Here is a 22,970-nt window from a genome sequence, read left to right as displayed (position 1 = left end):
ACTTTTTGTGTGTCAAGTTGCATGTGACAGGTTAGGCTACTTTCACACTAGCGTTAACTGCATTACGTCGCAAATCCATTTTTTGCCTGAAAAAACGGATGCGTCAAAAAAAGTGAAAAACATATGCAACGCATACAGCATTTCGACAGAGCCGTCGCAAATCCGCTAAACGTTTCCGTCGAAAATACTGGATGCGTTGCATACGTTGCATCCGTTTTTACCATCCGTTGCATCCGTTTTTACGACGGATCCGTTTTTAAAATGGGAGGCTCCCAAATTTGATTGGCTACTGGAAAATATGGAAAACTATATAGTTACTGTTTTTACAGCCCATCTTTGAGGGTTTTAGTTTTGTGGCAGCGATGGAAGGTGTTCTTGTGAGGATTGCTAGTTTGGTTACCGACGTTATCTTTGAGACGAATCGCCTGGATATCATAGTGCGGGAGAAGGAGGCGGCAGCGGAAAGGCATCGGATGCTTCTGCAGCAACGGAGACGGAGGCGACTCTGGATACATCCGATTAATGAACTACGGATGATGATAAAGGGATCCAAACCCTAACCCTACCCCTAACCTCACACCTAACCGTTTAATGAACATTTTCTGACACTCATAGTGCCACGTATTTCAGTGCCACGTACTATAAATACTATAACTACGTGGTTATACGTGGCACTGAAATATCGTGGCACTGAAATATCGTGGCACTTAAATACGTGGCACTTAAATACGTGGCACTTATATACGTGGCACTTATATACTTGGCACTTAAATACGTGGCACTTAAATACGTGGCACTTAAATACGTGGCACTTAAATACGTGGCACTTAAATACGTGGCACTTATATACGTGGCCATATATGTGGGGTTGAAGGCCCAGGCCAGGTTTATATAGATTTGGGGGTGTCTGGCCAATTGGCAACAAAATCCAGCTTCTGAGCATGCTCAGTGTAAAAAAACGTATTGCAGCGCTGCATTGCGTCGTACGACGTGTCCCGACGCATCCGTCGCTCATAGGCTTCCATTGTAGCCAACGACGCATGCCGCAGGATGCGTCGCGGCACGTTTTTTAGGCGGAGACAAAAAACGCTACAAGCAACGTTTTTTGCCGACGACTTATCGCCAAATTTCGACGCATCCGTCGTAAAACGTACACGACGTATGTCAATCCGTCGCAACACGTCGCCAATACAAGTCTATGGGGAAAAAACGCATCCAGCAAAAACTTTTGCTGGATGCGTTTTTTCGAAAAAAAGACGTTTTGAGACGTAATGCAGTTAACGCTAGTGTGAAAGTAGCCTTAGTGTGTTTTGCGCGTCGAGTTTTATGTGTGGTGCCTTTTGAGTATGTGCAAGTTTTGTGTGAGGCAACTTTTGCATGTGTTGCAACTTTTGTGCATGTGGCAATTTTTCTGCGTGTGCAAGTTTTGCGTGTGGCGAGTTTTCCATGAGGTGATTTTTGCACGTGTGGCGAGTTTTGCGTGAGCCTAGTTTTGCTCGTGGCGAGTTTTGAGCGGTGACTTTTGTGTTTCGACTTTTATGTGGCGAGGTTGGTGTATGTGTGGTGAAATGTGTGCTGAGGGTGGTATATGTGTTCAAGCACGTGGTAGTGTGTAGCGCATTTTGTGTGTGTGTTCATATCCCCATGTGTGGCGAGTATCCCATGTCGGGGCCCCACCTTAGCAACTGTACGGTATATACTCTTTGGCGCCATCGCTCTTGTTCTTTAAGTCCCCTTCGTTCACATCTGGCAGCTGCCTTTTTCCCCTGTATGTAGATAGGGGCCAAATTGTTTGGTGAATTGGAACGCGCGGGGTTAAAATTTCGCCTCACAACATAGCCTATGACGCTCTCGGGGTCCAGACGTGTGACTGTGCAAAATTTTGTGGTTGTAGCTGCGACGGTGCAGATGCCAATCCCGGACATACACACATACACACATACATACACACATTCAGCTTTATATATTAGATAGATATATATATATATATATACACACACAGTACAGACCAAAAGTTTGGGCACATCTTCTCATTTAGAGATTTTTCTGTATTTTAATGACTATGAAAATTGTACATTCACACTGAAGGCATCAAACTATGAATTAACACATGTGGAATTATATACTTAACAAAAAAGTGTGAAACAACTGAAATCATGTCTTATATTCTAGGTTCTTCAAAGTAGCCACCTTTTGCTTTGATGACTGCTTTGCACACTCTTGGCATTCTCTTGATGAGCTTCAAGAGGTAGTCACCGGGAATGGTTTTCACTTCACAGGTGTGCCCTGTCAGGTTTAATAAGTGGGATTTCTTGCCTTATAAATGGGGTTGGGACCATCAGTTGTGTTGAGCAGAAGTCTGGTGGAAACACAGCTGATAGTCCTACTGAATAGACTGTTAGAATTTGTATTATGGCAAGAAAAAAGCAGCTAAGTAAAGAAAAACGAGTGGCCATCATTACTTTAAGAAATGAAGGTCAGTCAGTCCGAAAAATTGGGAAAACTTTGAAAGTGTCCCCAAGTGCAGTGGCAAAAACCATCAAGCGCTACAATGAAATTGGCTCACATGAGTTCCGCCCCAGGAAAGAAAGACTAAGAGTCACCTCTGCTTCTGAGGATAAGTTTATCCGAGTCACCAGCCTCAGAAATCGCAGGTTAACAGCAGCCCAGATTAGAGACCAGGTCAATGCCATACAGAGTTCTAGCAGCAGACACATCCCTACAATAACTGTTAAGAGGAGACTTTGTGCAGCAGGCCTTCATGGTAAAATAGCTGCTAAGAAACCACTGCTAAGGACAGGCAACAAGCAGAAGAGATTTGTTTGGGCTAAAGAACACAAGGAATGGATATTAAACCAGTGGAAATCTGTGCTTTGGTCTGATGAGTCCAAATTTGAGACCACCGTGTCTTTGTGTGACGCAGAAAAGGTGAACGGATGGACTCTACATGCCTGGTTCCCACCGTGAAGCATGGAGGAGGAGGTGTGATGGTGTGGGGGTGCTTTGCTGGTGACACTGTTGGGGATTTATTCAAAATTGAAGGCATACTGAACCAGCATGGCTACCACAGCATCTTGCAGCGGCATGCTATTCCATCCGGTTTGCGTTTAGTTGGACCATCATTTATTTTTCAACAGGATAATGACCCCAAACACACCTCCAGGCTGTGTAAGGGCTATTTGACCAAGAAGGAGAGTGATGGGGTGCTACGCCAGATGACCTGGCCTCCACAGTCACCAGACCTGAACCCAATCGAGATGGTTTGGGGTGAGCTGGACCGCAGAGTGAAGGCAAAAGGGCCAACAAGTGCTAAGCATCTCTGGGAACTCCTGCAAGATTGTTGAAAAACCATTCCCAGTGACTACCTCTTGAAGCTCATCAAGAGAATGCCAAGAGTGTGCAGAGCAGTCATCAAAGCAAAAGGTGGCTACTTTGAGGAACCTAGAATATAAGACATAACAAAAAAGTGTGAAACGACTAAATTAAGTATATAATTCCATAAGTGTTAATTCATAGTTTTGATGCCTTCAGTGTGAATGTACAATTTTCAAAGTCATGAAAGTACAGAAAAATCTTTAAATGAGATGTGGGCTCAATAAAGACCTGCAGATTACCTTAAGAATATGGAGTGCTGCCTATTTTTGTGACTTATACGGACTGAAAGCAACCAAGGGACGGGTTGCCTGGGCCTTGCACCCGAAGATAAGTAAAGGATTTGTGCTGTTCCAATTTTTTCTATTATATATATATATATATATATATATATATATATATATATATATATATATATATATATATATATATATATAATATATAAAATAAAGTAAACAAGTGAAGAAAATAAAAAAAATAAAGTCCTTTTCCAAAAAAGTGTACAGCTCTAGAATCTCAAACACACCAATTTACCATGGTTGCCGCTAAGTTACTAAAGAAAGGATACACACACAGCAAATATCAGAACAGGTGCTTAATCACCAAACACAACTGGAGTATAATAAGAAAAAAAGGACCATTGAACAGCAATAAGCACACCTATTTATACATTTTATTGGGACTAAAAACATGCACAAGTAGAAACAATTAAAATCAGGATACCCCAAAACACTGACATTCACAATAAGTGTAGAAATCACTAAAATGTAAAGCAGGGGATCGTAAAGTATATACAGTGGCTTGCAAAAGTATTCAAACCCCCCAACGCGCCCCCCCTTTTTTTAACCTATTTTGTTACATTTCAACCTGTGCTTAAATATTTTTGTAATCCAATTTGTATGTGATGCACCAGCACTAAATAGTCTGAGTTGGTGAAGTGAAAAAATATAGGCATAAATTAAATTCATGGGATCAAATAACTAAAAATTGGCATGCGCATATGGATTCACTCCTTTTGCCATGAAGCCCCTAAAGATTTCTGGTGCAAGCAATTACCTTCAGAGGTCACATGCTTAGTGAAAGGACGTCTACCTGTGCAATCTAAGGGTCTCTGGGTACCTGGTCTGTCAGTACATACACTTCACCTTTTCTGAAAGGTCACAGAGGCTGCAACACCGCTAGTCTAACACCATGAAGACCAAAGAGATCTCCAAACAAGTCAGGGACAAAGTTGTTAAAAGTACTAGTCAGGGTTGGGTTCTAAAAAATATCCCAATCTCTGATGATCTCCCGGAGCACCATCAAATCCAATATCATCAAATAGAAAGAACATGGTACCACAACAAACCTGCCAAGAGAGGGCTGCCCACCATAACTCTCACCCCGGGCAAGGAGGGCATTAATCAGTGAGGCAGCACCGACACCAAAGATAACCCTGAAGGGTTCCCAAGCAGAGATGGGAGAATCTGTCCATAAGACCACAATAAGCCGTACACTCCATAAAAGTGGCCTCTATGGAAGAGTGGGCAGAAAAAAAATATTTAATTAAACACAAAAATTGTAAGGCTCATTTTGAGTTAACTAAAAGACATATGGGAGACTTCCCAAATGTATGGAGGAAGGTGCTGTGGGTTAGATGAAACAAAAATTGAACGTTTTGGCCACCAAGGTAAACACTATGTCATGAGCCAAATCAACACAGCTCATCATCCCAAGAAGACCATACCCACACTGAAACATGGTGGCAGTATCATGCTGTGGGGATGTTTTCAGCAGCACGAGCAGGAAGTCGAGGAGAAGATGGATCGTGCAAAATACAGAGATATTCTTCAGCAAAACCTGTTTCAGACTGTCAGTGATTTGAGACTGGGATGGAGTTGACCTTCCAACAATGTAACACTCAAGTAGTTTAAGGGGAAACATGTAAATGTTTTGCAAGCCACTGTGTATATCTTCTAGTAGATATATATTATTGGTTCACACTGCTTTTATAGTTACTACATTATTATTATTATTTAATTATTGTGCTACCTTTTATATTTGTGTCATTGTCGGTATCTGGTTTTTTTTCAGATTTTATTGTGGATATATTCACATTTACCTGGCCTGACTGTGGGTCTTTTATATATACGGACCCCTGCTTTACATTTTTGTGGTTCCTACGTTATTTATTGTGCGTGCATGTCAGTATTCTGAGGGTATCTTGGTCTCAATTGTTTTAACTTGTGCAGGTTTTTTTTGTCCCAATAAAATTGATATACCTTTATACGGGTGTGCTTATCGTTGTGTATGCTAAAGCTACAGCAGCCTCATGCTTCAATGATCACACTCGGCAACAGTAGTGTTTCATCAGCTATCATGCAAAAAAAATTGGAGCAAAGTACATGAACCATGAAAAACCATCTGCAAAATCTGAAGAATGATTTTCAACACATAAAGAACAAGATGCCGGAGTGCATGGGAACCATTCTATATGTGGCAGATTTGTTTCTTGATGTTTTGATCCGATTTTCTGCCATTACTTTACTATGATGTCATTAGAAATATTCGAGCAGCTCAGTCCGGCTGATTAACACCAGGTTCAGTCTTGGCAGAAATGTTTCAGGTTTTTCTTAATGAACACCCATAATTTCCTATAAAGTACAGTATAATACATATGAATAGGGTTTTGTAAAAGCCTATTCCCCATTAGTGGCTATGTGCATACTAAGTTTTGGCTATGTGCATACTAAGTTTTTCTTAACAGATTTTTGGGAAGAAACTGAATGGAAACTCTTCAGATCTTCCTCAAAAATGCAAAACTCTGCAAAAACTTGATCGTTTTGTTCAGTTTTCTTTAAAAACAAACTCGGCAAAAAAGACTCCGTGTGCACATAGCCGATTAATAAAAATCTGGCATGCTGTGAATTTTTGATTCCACACCAACATTTCAAAAATGCTAAACTTTCTGTAGATTCAGAAAAATAATGAGATAATGAAGAAGAAACTTACCAGCATCATTCCCAACACAGTCGATTATAACACAGAAGCCTCGGTGGTGTTTTCTTACTGGATAGCTCTCTTCATGGTCTGCGCTCTAGAAACAATAGGTATATGGAATTACAACTTTTGTTTGATTGATTGATTGGGTCACTTAATTTGTTTTTATTTTAAATGTTGTCAAAAAGGTCTCTCTTTACAAAATATGGCTGCTTTTTGTTAAACGGTTGCTGCAACTGAATCTAAAAATGCCCGTTTCTCTGTAAGTAAAAAAAATGTAATTGGCAGCTCCTGTTCCAGGTTCTGTAACTAATTATTTTACTCTGACATAATATCTAAGTCAACTTTAAATTTTGGTAGCCCCTTTACATATGTCAAGGCTTAAGAGTTACATTTTATCATGCCTTCATGTTTTAACCCCTTCACCACCTTGGGATTTTCCATTTTTGCGTTTCCATTGGCCCAGTGAGGGCTTGTTATTTGCGGGACGAGTTATACTTTTGAACGACACCACTGGTTTTACCATATAGTGTCCTGGAAAACAGGAAAAAAATTCCAAGTGCGGTGAAATTGCAAAAAAATGCAATCCCACAACTGTTTTTTGTATTTTTGTTTTTTTTTTACTATGTTCACTGAATGCTAAAACACTAACCTGCCATTATGGTTCTCCAGGTCATTACAAGTTTGCAGATATCAAACAATGTATAGGTTCTTTATTACTTCAGTGGTGAAAAAAATCTAAAGTTTGTAAAAAGCTGTCATTTTCAGCTATACATTTTTGGGGTAGATACGATGTTTTAATTGCCTGTTATTTGATTTTATTGCAACTTTGCTGCAACCAAAAAAACGTAATATTAGCGTTTTAAATTTTTATCTTGTTACGCCATTTACTAATTGGATTATTTGTATATTTTGATAGATCAGGTGTTTCTAAACGCAGTGATACAAAATATGTGTATTTTTATATTTTTATTTTGAATTGGGCAAAAGGAGGGTGTTTGAACTTTTATTGTTTTCATTTTTTTATATATTTAAAAACTTTTTTTTACACTTTTTACTGGTTTCAATAGTCTCCATTGGAGAATTGAAGCTGCGATCATCCGAACGCTTCTGCTAGACATAGCAGGGCTTCAGGCCTGGTATGTGTAGCAGAAATGATCATCTGCTATCAACGCTGGCCACGAGGCGGCGATCATAACAGATCGGTATTGACAAGCACTGGGGTTTTCTGCAGACCACCGGCTGTCATGCCAACCCATCAGTGCCCTGCAATCATGTGATGGGGCGCCAATGGGCAGAGTTAGGGACGAGCTTCTTACACATGTATGTTAAATGCTGCTGTCAGTCATTGATAGCGGCATTTAACATGTTAGCAACCGTGGGTGGATCGCAATTCCACCTGCGGTTGTTTGGGGCACATAACGGGTGATCAAATTAGCTGTCATATACGTGAAAAGATGCGGGCTTAGCGCCAGAGACCGCATCAAAGGGGGGGGAGGGGACCTATGACGTATAGGTATGTAATAGGTTGTTAAGGGGTTAAGCTTTTTTTATTACAATTTTTCTGGAAATCAAAAGAAATTTATCACCAGGTTTTTGCTATCCTATCTGAGAGCAGCATGTAGCGATGGGTCACTTACTGGTCTGCTTGCTGCAGTTTTGATAAAATCACTTTTATTTGCTGCAGTTCTCTGAATGCTGAGCTCTGTATAACCAAGCCCACACCGCAGACTGGCATCTTTCTGCGTACATTGTGCATAGGCAGAAAGCTGACAATTAGAGGTGATACCAGGGTTGTACAGAGATGATCAGCATGGAGACTTACCTGGCAGCAGGTTTTTCAGTCCTCTAGTGATAATCTCCTGCTTATAAAACAGTGATTTTATCTAAACTACAGCAATCTGCCCAGTAAGTGACACATCACTGGAATCAGGGTCTCTCTCATTACATTATGCTGCTCTCAGATTAGGTGGCAAAAACATAGTGACAGACTTCCTTTAAGACCAATTTTAAATATGTGCATTACTGGTGAAGGTGCTGACTAGACTATGTGTTCAATGACTTAAACAGAATATTAGGGTCCTGCGATGCTTTCAGTTCAGCTTGTTAGGATCTTGCACATATAATACAGACGCAGTAATGCAGTGCACCCTTATTACACTTGATTGATACTGGCCTAACTTCTATTCATTAAACCTTGCTGTGCTGTCCATATAGTTAAAGAGGTGATCTAAAACTAACATAGACTTTTAGGATTAAAATCAATCTAATCAATCTATTAAATGTAATAATATAACAGCTTTTCTAGATAAAATTAAAAAGTCCTTGCCATTTCCTCTCTAATCTATCTGCTTTATTTTATTTTTTTACCTACTTCTGGATTGATGACATCTCATGTGAGAATTCCCAGTGCATGCTGGGATACCCAATAGGACGACATCAGGAGCTTGGGGTTACCTCGGCAGCGTCTGGACCCACCTTCAAACAAAGTGTAATCAGTGCTGTCCATTTCAGGGGCCGGGCTAGTCCCTGCTGTATTGCGCATGCATTGGTTGTCAAGTCTGACGTATGATCAGTACAAACTGCCTAAATTGTGCATTATTCCTTTTCAATGCGCAATGACAATGTGCTCCCTCGCGGGCTGTAATGAGAAGTGATGAGCGCACTGTCAGTACGCATTGTAAAGACAGAATGTGGGGAGCAGGGAAAGTAGAGACCAACCAAGCTCCCAAATTAATTTCAGACAACCCCTTTTAGAAGTGTGTGTTTCCAATAAGGCTGCCACAGAGAAGTATTAAAAATAAAAAAGCTTCATCTTGTATTATCTGATAAGAGATTCATGTTGCCTGAACCATGGGCAGCATGAATCAGACACTGGCTGCCTTATTGCAGCGGATTATCTCTTATACTGAAATGTTGCAGTGTTTCAGAGAAGACATACCTTGAAAAGCTGTTCAGGAACTGTGCATCTCGGATGACTAGTCAAAGGCTGGTCCCCGGAGGCTTCTCCCCGGCCTGCTCCCCTAGACTGACAGGTCTCTGCCTAAAAATACACATATAAAGAGCATGATTCTCACTTCAGGTTTCCTTTAATTAAATTGAATACATCTATAAGTGTCTGACTGTAGGGATTTCTTTTTACTCTATGCCATAAACCTCTGGCTCTAGTTCCCACCTTTATCCTTTGCCTTTAATAAAACCATGCATACAGCTTTATCACATGCACTTTTCTCTCATTTATTTTTTAAATAAAAAGTTATATGTTGTAAACTTATTACAATTTTAGTTTTTAACCTGAGAGACGAGTGTAATTTGAATAATAAGTGTGGGGGCATTACTTTCCTTATACGTAAATATGAAACACATCAAACAATCCTTTCTAGCCCATCAGGATGTGTCACAGTTTCTTTCCTAGCATAAACCACAGCTGCACGGCAATATGAAAAGAAAAATATTATAATGTGCAACTACAAAAACACAGACATAAAAACCCAACCAGTCACACAAAAATCCCCTGCATAACATTGAGTGTTTATAACAATCAAAAATACATTTACTATATTTCTTGGGCTGTGAGACGCATTTTTAACAAGAAAAAAACGTGCTGAAAAGTGTTTGTGTCTTAGGGTATGTTTCCACGGTCAGTAAACACTGCGGATTGGACGCTGTGTACATCCGCAGCGGCCAGATGCTACAACATAGTGGATGGGATTTTATGAAATACCATCTCCACTATGCGTGCAGGGATGCCTCCGGCGGCCCTGCGTAACCGGACATGTGGAGCGTCTTTCTAGACCGCAGCATGTCTATTTATCACAGTCCAATTTATAAGGTGCGGTGGATTCCACACGGTTCAGTGAACACATGTGGAATCACCATGCGTACAAACGCCGGCAGCACTTTGGACGGAGCTGCATCCAAAGCGCTGCCAATACTGACCGTGGAAACATACCCTTATAGTCTTCAGTGAAACTCTAGACTCGCCTGACTGCGAGCTTAAGAGGACCTGTCACCAAGCAGGACATGGCCAGATTTTGTTCTTATTTTATTTCTGCTGCTCCCCTGAGTATTTTGCTTTTTGGTTATCCATCATATGTTGGCCTCGCTTACGTGATTCTCTGGCTGCGTTTGGGCTCCTCTGTGATAACCCACCCTTGGTAATGACCGTAACATTCAGCACTAAATTAAAAGGCCCATATCTCTAGAACCATAAGGCATATTAAAAAAAAAAATACCCTGAATAATCAGGAGGTCAGAGAGGAAAATATTAGAGCAAAAACTGGCCACTTTTGATCTGGTGACAGGTCCTCTGTAATCACTGAGCTGAGCACTCACCAAGTGCTTTGCTGGAGTAAGAAAACGGTCCCGTCACAGGTCATCCTGGAAATCCGTCCTTAGGGCTCTTTCCCACGTCCGTGCATTCAGGTGCGATGTCTGATCGCAATGCACGGACTGACAGTGGCTCTCCCAACCCTTGATATATTTCAGTGAAGCTGTCACACTCGGTTCAGGAGCCGCACGGTCAGTCCATGCATTGTGATCCAAGATCGAAACCATGATCACGGACATCTGAAAGAGCCCTCATGGGTTAAGACCGCTATATCAGGAACTAGGGCTGGAAAAATTCTTGGTGTACATGCTATTGTGAATATATTCTGTAGTAATGGCCCCACATGTGCAAATTGATTTTCATTTAGCAGGAGGCTAGGCTATAGTCAATGGAAGATGGTCTACATAATCACATGCGGCTCTGTCTGCTCAGGATAGATGCTACACAGGGAGAATATTACTTCAAGTCTGGAAAACATGGTAATTATTCTCTATCCTAGTTAGGTCCTCCCAGAAGTCAGAAATGAAACTTGGACTTCATACAACTTGGAATTCCCCTTTGCACACAGCACAGTTTTGTTATCTCATCCACCCACACAGGCACACATCCCTTTTCTTCCGCCTTGGAACTTTAACTATTTCATAGCTTCCAACATATCACAAGTACGGTAGTTAACGACTGATGAAACTATCCAAAAAGCGGGACATTGCATTGGTAAAGCAACGTAACAACCCCACAGTTTTCTGCCTCTATGTAGGACTGTTCGCAGTCTGACACACATCCCTAAGGCTATGTTCACACCTTGAGTCTTTGCAGTGTCTTTTTATGGACATTTTAAGCTGCGTTTTACAATACCAGCAAAAGCTATGAGATTTCCGAAATCTCATGCATACACATTAGTTTTTTTCCTGACTGAATTAGGGTAAGTTCACACTAGGCGTTTTTTCAGGGTTTTTTTTCTGCAGCAAAACACCTGATCTCTTGGCAGGAAAGAAGCTGCAGAAGAAAGCAGGTTTTCCATGCTTTTTGTGCGTTTTTTGCGGCAGTTTTGGCATGGTAGATTTGTCTCTTGTGCATGCTGATAAAGTTTAGTGTTGAATAAAGTCCTATTCCATAGAATCAGGTTTTGGCACAAAAAAATGCAGCAAAATATGATACCTGTGCTTTTGGTGCATTTTTTCACCATCCATTCAAGTCAATGGGTGAAAAACGCTGAATGAAGTGACATGCTCTACGAATACCCAAAAAAACATGTAAAGCACAAAATACTGATGAGAAAAAAAACAAGCTGTGTGCATGATTTTCTGATATATCATAGACATAGCTGGGACTGTAAAATGCAGCTAAAAAAAGGAGATTTTTGTGTACTCACCGTAAAATCTCTTTCTCTTAGCCTCTAATTGGGGGACACAGGACCATGGGTGTTATGCTGCTGTCCACTAGGAGGCGACACTATGCACAATCTGAAAAAGATTAACTGTGGCTCCTCCTGTGCAGTATACACCCCTGGACGGCATCAGCCTTCTCCAGTTTTGTGCAAAAGCAGTAGGAGGAACATAACATGAATAACATAATTATGCCTGTAAGAAGGCAACTATGTACGAGCTCAAGAAACAATATGAGAACTCAACAGTTACAACAGCCCGGAAAGGGCAACAGGGTGGGAGCTGTGTCCCCCAATTAGAGGCTAAGACAAAGAGATTTTACGGTGAGTACACAAAAATCTCCTTTACTCTGTCGCCTCATTGGGGGACACAGGACCATGGGACGTCCTAAAGCAGTCCCTGGGTGGGAAGCAATGGACGAATATTGTGCAGACAGGCCCGTACACTTAGGGCACCGCCGCCTGCAGGACACGTCTACCCAGGCTCGCGTCCGCTGAGGACTGGGTATGAACCCTGTAGTGTTTAGTAAACGTGTGTAAGCTAGTCCAAGTGGCCGCCTTACACACTTGTTGTGCCGAAGCCTGGTGCCGAATGGCCCAGGAGGCCCCTACCGCCCGTGTAGAGTGTGCCGTAATACCGGCTGGAAGAGGAGAATTCTTAAGGCGATACGCCTCTTGTATGGTGGATTTGATCCACCTGGCAAGAGTAGCTTTGGAAGCTGGCATACCCTTGTGGCCGCCTTCCGGAAGGAGGAAAAGGGAATCAGACCTCCGGAAGGACGCAGTCCTAGACACGTATATACGCAAAGCCCTGACAAGGTCAAGCGTATGCAGAGCCTTCTCCACTCTATGAACCGGAACCGGACAAAGGGATGGTAGTGAAATTTCCTCATTGAGGTGGAAGTCGGACACAACCTTTGGGAGGAAGGATGGGACCGTACGAAGAACTACCTTGTCCTGGTGAAATGCCAGGAAAGGCCGTCTGCAGGAGAGTGCTGTCAGTTCAGACACCCTGCGTAGCGAGGTGATTGCCACCAGGAAAACCACCTTCTGGGAAAGAAGGCGGAGCGGGACCTCCTTAAGAGGTTCGAAGGGTGGTTCCTGCAATGCTGTCAGGACCAGGTTGAGGTCCCACGTTTCTAGTGGTCGTCTGTAGGGGGGAACCAATCGGGAAACCCCCTGAAGGAAAGTCCTTACTTGCGGCTTGGTAGCAATGCGCTTTGGAAAAGCACTGAGAGGGCTGACACCTGGCTCTTAAGCGAGCCCAAGGACAGCCTGGCCTCCAGACCCGATTGGAGAAAACCAAGTACTTTGGGTATGGAATAAAGGATCTGGCCACGAGATTCGCACCAGGTAAAGAAAGCTTTCCAGAAAAAGACACCGAGTGTGTCGGAACGCGTGGGTCCCGTACTCCAACCTATCCTGGCTACACCGCTGCTTTAGGGACCAGGGGGCGACTATAGAGGACTGATTAGGGTGAAGTATTTAGCCTGTATCTGTCATCTTGTTTGGCAAGCATGCCTTCTCATTGATTTTTATGATCTGTGCTGTCATTGGTATTGGTGTGAGCATCTTTGTAGACCTAATATCAGACCAAGCACTATTAATGCATGAAAATATAGAGACAGCACGTTTTCTGTGGGCATAAGTGTCACAATTTATGAGCTTGCCATACCATTTGTGATTTGTATGACATGTACCTCTTGTATATATAATATCGCTAACCCAAGGGTTCCATATATGAGAACTGTATATATACACTCTCTGAATAATACTTTATGCAGCAATTGAGATATATATAAACGTATTTGGTGCAAAAAAAATCTCTTTAAACCAGGCAATATTTATATTATGTGGCAAATATTTGCAAGATTTGTCTTCTGGACTATTGGAGCTGTTTTTCCTCTGTGCGATTTTTAAATGTTTTTAAATTGTGTGTAGTACCTCTATGTGGAAATAAACTTTTGTAATTTTGAAACAAAATCTTCTTGTGGAGTTCCAACCGTTTTTGGCATGTGCTTTTTTCTTTAAATTGTGAAAGCTTTCCAGGTACGGTAATAAATCTTGGCAGAGGCTGGTTTCCGTGCTCTGATCATGGTTCCAATGACATCTGCCGAGAGCCCTGCCTGGGTTAGAACCCAGGTCTCAAGGGCCACGCCGTCAAATTGAGAGCCCCTGAGTTCTGGTGGTAGAACGGCCCTTGTGATAGAAGATCGTGGCGGTCGGGGAGACGCCAAGGAGCGTCTGCTGTAAGTTGTACGATGTCGGCGTACCATGTGCGTCTGGGCCAGTCTGGTGCAATGAGGATGGTTGGAACTCCCTCTTGTTTGATCTTCCTCACCACTCTGGATATCAGGGGGAGAGGTGGAAAAATGTACAGAAGCTGGAACTGGGTCCAGTCCTGAACCAGAGCGTCTGCTCCGAGCGACCGCGGATCGTGTGTTCTGGCAATGAAGTTGGAGACCTTGGCATTGAAATGGGATGCCATTAGGTCCACATCCGGGGTCCCCCAGCGGAGACAGATCTGTTGAAAAATTTCGGGATGGAGAGACCACTCTCCCGGGTCTATTCCTTGTCGGCTGAGGAAGTCTGCTTCCCAGTTGTCCACACCCGGAATGTGGACCGCCGAAAGAACCGACCCTGTGTCCTCCGCCCAGCGGAGGATATGTGACACTTCCCGCATCGCCTGGGTACTGCGGGTCCCCCCTTGATGATTCACATATGCCACAGCCGTGGCATTGTCCGACTGTATCCTGATGTGAGAGGCTGCCAGTAAGTGATGGAAGGCCCTCAATGCCAGTAGGATGGCACGAATTTCCAGGATGTTGATGGGCATGGTCGCTTCCGCTGGGGACCACTTGCCCTGTGCCCTGTGGTGTAGGTGCACCGCACCCCAACCCGTCAGGCTCGCGTCGGTGGTCAGGACCTTCCATTGACCTGAGAGAAAGGATTTCCCCTTTGCTAGCGAGGTTGGCTTGAGCCACCAGTGCAGGGACCTCCTGGTTGACGACGTTAGCTGGAACTCCCTGTCGAGAGAAAAGGGATTCCTGTCCCAGGACTTGAGAATGGCTAGTTGGAGAGGTCTGAGGTGAAACTGGGCAAATGGGACAGCTTCTATTGCCGCTGCCATCTTGCCGAGAACTCTCATGGCAAACCGGAGAGATCGAGGGGGTTTGCGGAGGAGGGTGCGAACTGCTAGTCGGAGAGCCAGTGCCTTGTCCTTGGGAAGGAGCACTAGACCCCTGGAGGTGTTGAATAACATTCCCAGGAAGGTCAGGGACTGACTCGGGGTTGGTGATGACTTTTGTAGGTTGATTAACCAGCCCATGCGACTGAGAGTATCGGTTGTGATTGAGACGCTGAGCTCGCAGTCCTTGAAGGTGGGAGCCTTGATGAGTAGATCGTCCAGGTATGGAACGACTACTATGCCTCTGGAGTGCAGGACATCCATGGTGGCTGCCATGACCTTGGTGAACACTCTGGGAGCCGTGGCGAGTCCAAAGGGGAGAGCCACGAATTGGTAGTGGTCCTGGCCTATTGCGAACCTGAGAAAAAACCTCTGATGGGCAGGTGCAATAGGTATATGCAGGTATGCGTCTTGTATGTCTATGGAGGCGAGATATTCTCCCTTCTCCATGGACGCAATGATGGACCGAAGGGACTCCATGCGGAAATGACGGACCCGTACATAGTTGTTGAGCTGTTTTAGGTCTAGTATGGGCCGTACACTGCCTCCTTTCTTGGGAACTACGAACAGATTGGAGTAGAACCCTCGGAAGCGGTCGGTCGTGGGTACCGGTACTATGACTCCTGATTGACAAAGCGAGGAGACCGCTTGGTGATAGGCTCGAGCCTTGGCTGGCGGTTTTGGGGGGACAGAGAGGAAGAACCGGTCCGGTGGGTTGGAGGTGAAGTCTATTTTGTATCCGGAAGACACTAGTTCCGTGACCCACCTGTCTTCTGTAATAGGCAGCCAGACTTGATGAAAGAGCAAAAGTCGGCCGCCTACTGGTGTGGTGTCTTCCGGAGTCCGTGAGTCATGAGGAGGAGAAGGTCTGAGATTTTCCTCCTCTGGGCTTAGACTGGCCTGCTTTTGACTGCCAGGTCTTGTCCGACCTTTGCGTCGATCGTGAGTTGTCCCTGCGTGGGGAACGGTTACGATTTTGTACTGGACGCGAGACGGACCAGCCGGAGGAATTCCGAAAGGATCGGAATCGAGTTTGGTTACGCTTCTTGTAAGTGCGTTTAGGTTTCAGTTGGGGAAGAGAAGTACTCTTACCCCCTGTGGCGTTGGATATCATAGTGTCCAACTGTTCACCGAAAAGTCTCCCACTGAGGTAGGGGAGGTGCGTGAGGGACTTCTTTGAGGCTGCGTCCGCTTTCCATTCCCGCAGCCAGAGGATACGCCGAATCGTGATGGCGTTTGATGCTATCCCCGCGACTCCCCTTGCTGAATCCAGAGCTGCATGGAGCATGTAATCTGCTACAACAGCAATTTGAACCGCTTGGTCCGACAGTTCAGGAGCGGATGCTTGGAAGGCTTGTAAATTCTTTGCCCAGGCCAGGATGGCCTTGGCAGCCCAAACTGAGGCGAACGCGGGAGCCAGGGATGCCCCTGCTGCCTCGAAAATTGAACGAGCCATGCGTTCTACCTGCCGGTCTGCTGCGTCCCTTAGGGTTGAGCTATCTGGCAGTGAAAGGAGGGTCTGTGCTGCTAGCCTGGAGACTGGGGGATCCACTTCAGGTGGATCTGTCCATTCCTTGGTGTCCTTCTGTGGGAAGGGGTACCTCGCCTCCAGATATTTGCGATTAGCGAATTTTTTCTCAGGCTGTGAGAGCTGTTTTTTAAGGATCGCCTTAAACTCTGGGTGGTTAGAAAAAACCTTAGGCGGCTTCAGAGGTCCTTCAAAGGAAATCTGATGTTCTGGGGCCTCTGGTGGCGGATCAGAAATGTCCAGCACCCGATGGATGGACGATATTATGTCCTCAACTAGCGCTGTATTGCTAGGAGGGATTGGGATCAGGGACCCCTCAGTTTCTCTGTCTGAGTCAGAGTCGCAGATGCCTTCCGAATCCTGTGTATCACTGAGGCGTCCCCTGCTAGGTGAGCTGGGGAGGAGGCCTTCTCTGGTTGGGGATTGCGGAGATCTGCATTGTCTGTCCCTGGAATGGGACGGTCTAGATGACCTGGAGCAACGGTGTCTCTCCCTAGAGGGGGATGACCGTGTGCTATGGGATGACGCAGATGGACTTGATCTATGGATCCGCTTGCGTCCTGACCTAGACGTGGATGTGCCAGGGTCATCTTGTTCCTGAGTCAAGCTCTCCCGTTGTTGGGTAACGGTCATAGCCGGGGCATGACCCTGCAGAGCCTGAAGCAATGTGGAAGTTAGGTTATCTATAGACTGCGTCATAGATTGCGATAACTGAGTAGCCCATTCCGGCGTGGCATTAGACACCGAGGCATTGGCAGGGGCTTCTTGAGGCTGTGACACAGTAGTTTGTATACAGTTCTGACAATGCGGGTACGTGCTACTACTGGGGAGAGCGGTCCCGCAGGCTGTGCAGAATGCATAATAGCAGTTCTGCCTGGTTCTCTTAGACCTTGAGCCCGGCATAGTGCACAGAGTGCAGAAGTGCTGCCAGCAGATGGACCTTACAGGGGTAGAGAACCTACAGGGGAGCCTTATAGGTAATATGGATTCACAGCTGAGTAAAGATAACCCAGCTGTGATCTTACCCCACCAGTGTACCCCTAGGTCCAGCGCCGAAAATCCACAGTCCTGTGCCCCCCGGAGACTGGCTGCCTGGTCCTGAAGGACCGGGAGATGCAGGGTTAATCTGCAGCCGAAAATGGCTGCAGAGACAGAAGAGAGAGGAGGAGAAGGGGGCAGAGAGCTGGAAAAAGGCGGCAAGGCTATAAAAAACCCGCCCTTTCTGTCTCGATCCGCCCCTTGTATGACACTGTAGAGTGTCATATTTGTCATCCGGGGGGCGGGCCGGGGGGCGGAGAGGAGGCTGCTGCTTCAGCTAGGCCGAAGCCGGGGCCTAAATTAGATGCCTGAGGCCCAGAAGGGCTCCAGGCCGGCGCGAAAGTCCGGGAGGGGGTCGGATCTGAACCGGACCCCTCCGAATTTGAAGGCAGGATGGCGGTGGGGCTATAAGCGGAAGGGGGAGCCCGGCTGGGGTCCCCCTGAGGCAGTATAGAGCTGGTGCTGCCGCAGAGACAGGGACGCAGGGAACCCTGTGTCTGTATGTGCCATGCCTGCCTGCACTCCCCCCGGCCCCAACAGGAGCCCGCAGCTGGGCTGGGGTCCCTGGATGCAGGCGCAGTGTGCTGGCCCATTGCTGGGAGCTGTAGGATGCTGCCTGTACAGGCCTTACCTGAGGTGTCTCAACCTAATACCCCCAGAGGGGGATAGGGAGGGTGCTTTGTCACACACCTTCAGGGGCCTTTATCCTCGCCTCGACCTCAACCCAGAAACCAAAAGGAATTGGGGAAGGAGGGGGGTCTCGACTTCGAACCAACACCCGAGAGGTTGGGGAAGGAGCAGCATGGGGAATAGCCATCTCAACTTCAACTGGGCACCCCATAATAGGGGGCCGAGGAAGGAGCCATGCCGGGGGTCTCACAGGAGACCCTCTTTTCTTCATCTGTAATCCCGTCGGAAAACGGGAAACGGAGTAAAACGTAGTAAAAATCTTTAGGTGTGCCTCCTTTGCGACACTAAGCAAAAACTGGAGAAGGCTGATGCCGTCCAGGGGTGTATACTGCACAGGAGGAGCCACAGTTAATCTTTTTCAGATTGTGCATAGTGTCGCCTCCTAGTGGACAGCAGCATAACACCCATGGTCCTGTGTCCCCCAATGAGGCGACAGAGTAAAGCAGCAAACACACCTAGTGTGAACTTAGCCTTAGAAAACTGCTGTGTTTTTGCAAATTGCAGCATGTCACTTCTTTCAGCGTTTTTTCACTTATAGAAAGTAAATGGTAAGTGCGAAATCACAGCAAAAACGCAGGTATCAGTTTTTGGTGCAAAAACCTTAAGGAAGTTGCATCATGATTTTTTGGGGCACTAAGATTTATCAACATGCTCTAGAGACAATAAAAACGCAACAAAAAAAAAACAGTAAAAATGCAGCAAAACCTACTTTTTGTAAGCAGCTTCTTTACTGTCAAGAGAGCAGGTTTTGCCTGTGGTAAAAGCAGCAAAACCGAAAAGTATGAACATAGCCTAATTCTAAGTTCCCACAATTAGCTTTTTGATGTTGCAGAATTTCTGCACCTATTATGTAAATTAGGTTACTTGCGTATTTTTCATTGCGTTTTTTAGTCTGTTTTTTACCGTGTTTCTAATGCTGCGGTTTTTGTCCCTTTTTTGGTATGTCATTCTTTAAATAAAACTTTGTTTTAGATATTTCCTGGTATTTGGCTTTGACAAAACTTTGTCGAAGTTAATTTTCGGCACCTACTGCAATTCTATGGGCAAATATGGGCACATAAAACTCAGAATACCCGCAAGAGAAACTGACATGTTGCGGATCTGAAACACGCACCGCAGGTCAGTTTACACGGAGTTAAAGAGAAGCACAGTGGGCAGGAGATTTCTATAAATCCAATCCACTTTGCTGGGACTGGAAGACTCTGCGGTTTTGAAGCAGTGAAAATACACAACATCAAAAACTCACCGTGGCCACAGCCTAAAGGCTCCAAAAGTGATATCTGTAATTTGTATGTAACCCCTTCTCATGCTCAGCACCATGGAATTAATGGTGCAACATAAATATATAATAATAATAATAATAATAATAATAAATAATAATAAAAAAAAGTCCAATTTTGAAATTAGGGGAACAGCTACAAACTTTTACAATTATTACAGATTGTTCCCACACACAATCTACACTCCTCAGCACTGAAATTGCAACACCAAGGAAAGGTCAGGGAATGATTGAAATCACAGGATGGATTAGACATGCTAATGATATGCAAATAATGAAAAATGAAGACAAAATAAAAATAAACAAATCTTGTTTAATTCAGTTTCGAGTATGAGTGCCAAGCACAGAAATCCCCGCACTTATAATACACCTTGGCAGCTATCAATGAGATTATTCATAGTTGTCTCAGGAATGTTCTGCCACGCTGAATCCGTTTGGGCACACAAATCATAGCTCTCGTTACAATTGCTGACTAATGACTTACCAAATGTGTGCGATGAGAGACAAGTCCAGAGACGCTGCAGGTCAGGATAGCACGATTAGGCCACGCAGGATGCTCACTGTAGCACGAGCAGCATATGGCCTGGCTTTGTCGTGCTGGAAACAGCTCCTGGGAGAGTTTGGAGAAATGGCCGTACCACTGGTTCCATGACCAAATCAATGTAACTTTGATTTGTTCGTGTACCTGGAATGGAGACAAGCACAGTCCAGCCAACGTACGTTATGCCATCCCATACCATACTTCTGGGAGTAGGGCAAGGGTGAGATTCCTTCGTAAAACCTTCCACATTGACCTCACACCACTGTTCTCAAAGGCTTTCATGGTACAAAGCAAGACAAGAATGGAAGCTGGAATGACGGTCTATTCTCTTCAGCAACAAGTCCTATTTTTTTCTTGGAAGCAAAATTATAGCTGGAGATTGGTCTGGAAACAAAGGGGCAATACCAAATAGAGGCATTCATGAGAGAGTCACACTAGTCCTACTCCTGGAATTATGGTGTGGCATAGTGTAGCTGGATCCCTCTAGTCTTCATTCCAGGGACACTAAAAGTTCAGGATTACATTGATTTGATTGTGGAACGATTGGAAAGGCCAGGTGTCCAAAATGTCTAAGGAAGTGTTTTTCAACTTGGCAACACCAGGTCAAATGTTGCTTCAGCTACTGTGGGCAGACTGCATGACCTAAACGTGATATCATGGCCTGCAGTCTCACCGGGCTTGTCTCCCATCGAGCACATCTTGGATGTCATTGGTTGGCAATTGCAAAGGGCACTGCCAGCAGGGGCTCTTGATGATTTGCTTAAGTGCATTCTGCATGGCAGAACTATCCTCAGACAACCATTAATAACCTCATAGATAGCAGCCAAGGCATATGCTAAATATAGCTTATAAGTGGCTACCCTTGTTAATAATACAGTAACCCTAGGACAATTACCAAACTTATGACTGTGACAGTTCTTCCACCCCTCCACAATTTCAAACTCTATAAAAATGGATGTTGACTAAACAATTACCTGTAACATGGTTTCTTGTACAGGAGTTGCATCTACATTGAGTATGAAGAGGAAAAACAATCAGCATTTTAATCACGCAAGTAAAATTCGGCGTTATAGTTAACAATTAGGATATCTGCACATGTAGCGCTTTATGTCACACAACCAATAGTTACAAGTTTACTGCAAATTGCTGCAGTTTTATAATATGGGAGCATAACTTGGACAGCTGAAGTGCATAGCTTTAATGTGCTTCAGTAGTCCAAGCCACATATCCGAAAATCAAACTACAAAAGCCACAGCAATTAGAGGCAAAACAAGTGGGATTTTTGTTGAATAATTCTCCGGTGTACAGCAGTAACTGCTATGTTTACCGGTATCAGTGAACATTCTCACTACTCACGGCTGTATGCCTCACTTGGTAAAAAAGGTTGTGCCATAATTAGCACTTTTCTGTATTAGATGAGGCAAAACAGTGATAAAAAAATGTGTAGTATTCCCAAATGATAACTCTGGGTTACAATATGATAGTACTACACATTTAAGCTTGTTATACACATTTGTATGTTCATACATTAAGCGTGCCAAAATACTTGTATACTTCTAAAATAACAAACATGAGCAGCAGTGATGTGTGCTGAAGTTGCAACATCACCTCTGCAGGCAGAAAACAAATACCAGGTCAGTGATAGAGAGACCCTGGGAGTGTGAGTACTATTTGTTTGTTATTTTAGATTGATACAAGAATTTGGGCACATATGTTTTATAGTGGAAAACCCATTTAATAGTGGTAGTCCCACTAGTCAAACCCCAATCATACTAAATTAACATTTAGTAAAAAAAGAAAAATCAAACAAAAATGGTTTATGTTTATGTTCATCAAGAGCTTGTGACTTCAGGTGCCTTATGACGGCCTCCCTCTCCTTTACAAATGCAGGTTCAGATCAGGCAAGTGTGTAACTGATTTCAATAAGAAGAGTGGAGTAAGATGCCGTTGAACCACTAAATTCACTAAATTCTCTTGAGAACAAGGAATCAAGAAATCTCAACATGCCCATTACAGGCCCCCAGACACATAAGATTGTCAGCCAATTCTGCAGCAATCAGTGGGTTTGACAGATTCGTTCTAATGTAAATGTGTGTCTTAACGTCTCAAGGGGGATCTCCAAGCATTAAAAAAAATGGCCCCAGTCATGTTATTCAAACGAAGCCCATCATAGTCACGTGTCAGGATGGGCTGCACTCTGAAGAAACAGATTCTGAGGCCTATGCCTCAACTAACAGAGCAGTTCTATCATAAGCACACACACCTCTGTGAGCCAAGCAGAAGGGCTCTAACATCACAAGAAATAAATCTTCTCCTTGGCTGACTGAGCACAAAGGATTATTTCTCCAGCCTCAGATCTCCATGTGCAGTTATTCAGTCAAGAAGAAGACATATTTCTCTTGTCACATGCATTTCCTCGGTTCAGAGGTACCGTAAGTTTTGCCTACCATACAAGTCCTCTGTCAGTTGAGACTCATGTCTCAGCAGCTGTGTTTCTTCAGACTGCAGCCTGTCCTAAAATGTGACTATGTTGGGTTGCCGTTATAGCTCTGGTTGCCACTGTTAAAGGAAGATTCTGCTAGAGGCAGATGTGTAATACAGCCATCATTTGCATGGTATTTCGACACTGAAGAGTCATTTCC

General features: G+C 44.3%; 1 protein-coding gene across 3 annotated transcripts in view; it reads right to left on the bottom strand.

Annotated features, from left to right (window-relative positions):
* CFLAR (CASP8 and FADD like apoptosis regulator) overlaps positions 1 to 22,970 on the bottom strand; it is a 66,148-nt gene that overhangs the window by 12,548 nt on the left and 30,630 nt on the right. For all 3 annotated transcript variants that reach the window (XM_077272043.1, XM_077272044.1, XM_077272045.1), the window contains exons 7-9: positions 21,303 to 21,334; positions 9,293 to 9,394; positions 6,364 to 6,448 (exon numbers count right to left, since the gene is read on the bottom strand). In XM_077272043.1, coding sequence (XP_077128158.1) covers positions 6,364 to 6,448; positions 9,293 to 9,394; positions 21,303 to 21,334 — 219 coding nt within the window. The remainder of the gene's footprint in view (positions 1 to 6,363; positions 6,449 to 9,292; positions 9,395 to 21,302; positions 21,335 to 22,970) is intronic.

The sequence above is a fragment of the Ranitomeya variabilis genome, chromosome 7 (assembly GCF_051348905.1).
Source record: "Ranitomeya variabilis isolate aRanVar5 chromosome 7, aRanVar5.hap1, whole genome shotgun sequence".
Taxonomy (NCBI): Eukaryota; Metazoa; Chordata; class Amphibia; order Anura; family Dendrobatidae; genus Ranitomeya; species Ranitomeya variabilis.
Note: the sequence above shows the minus strand (reverse complement) of the source record. Positions and strands in the feature narration are given on the sequence as shown.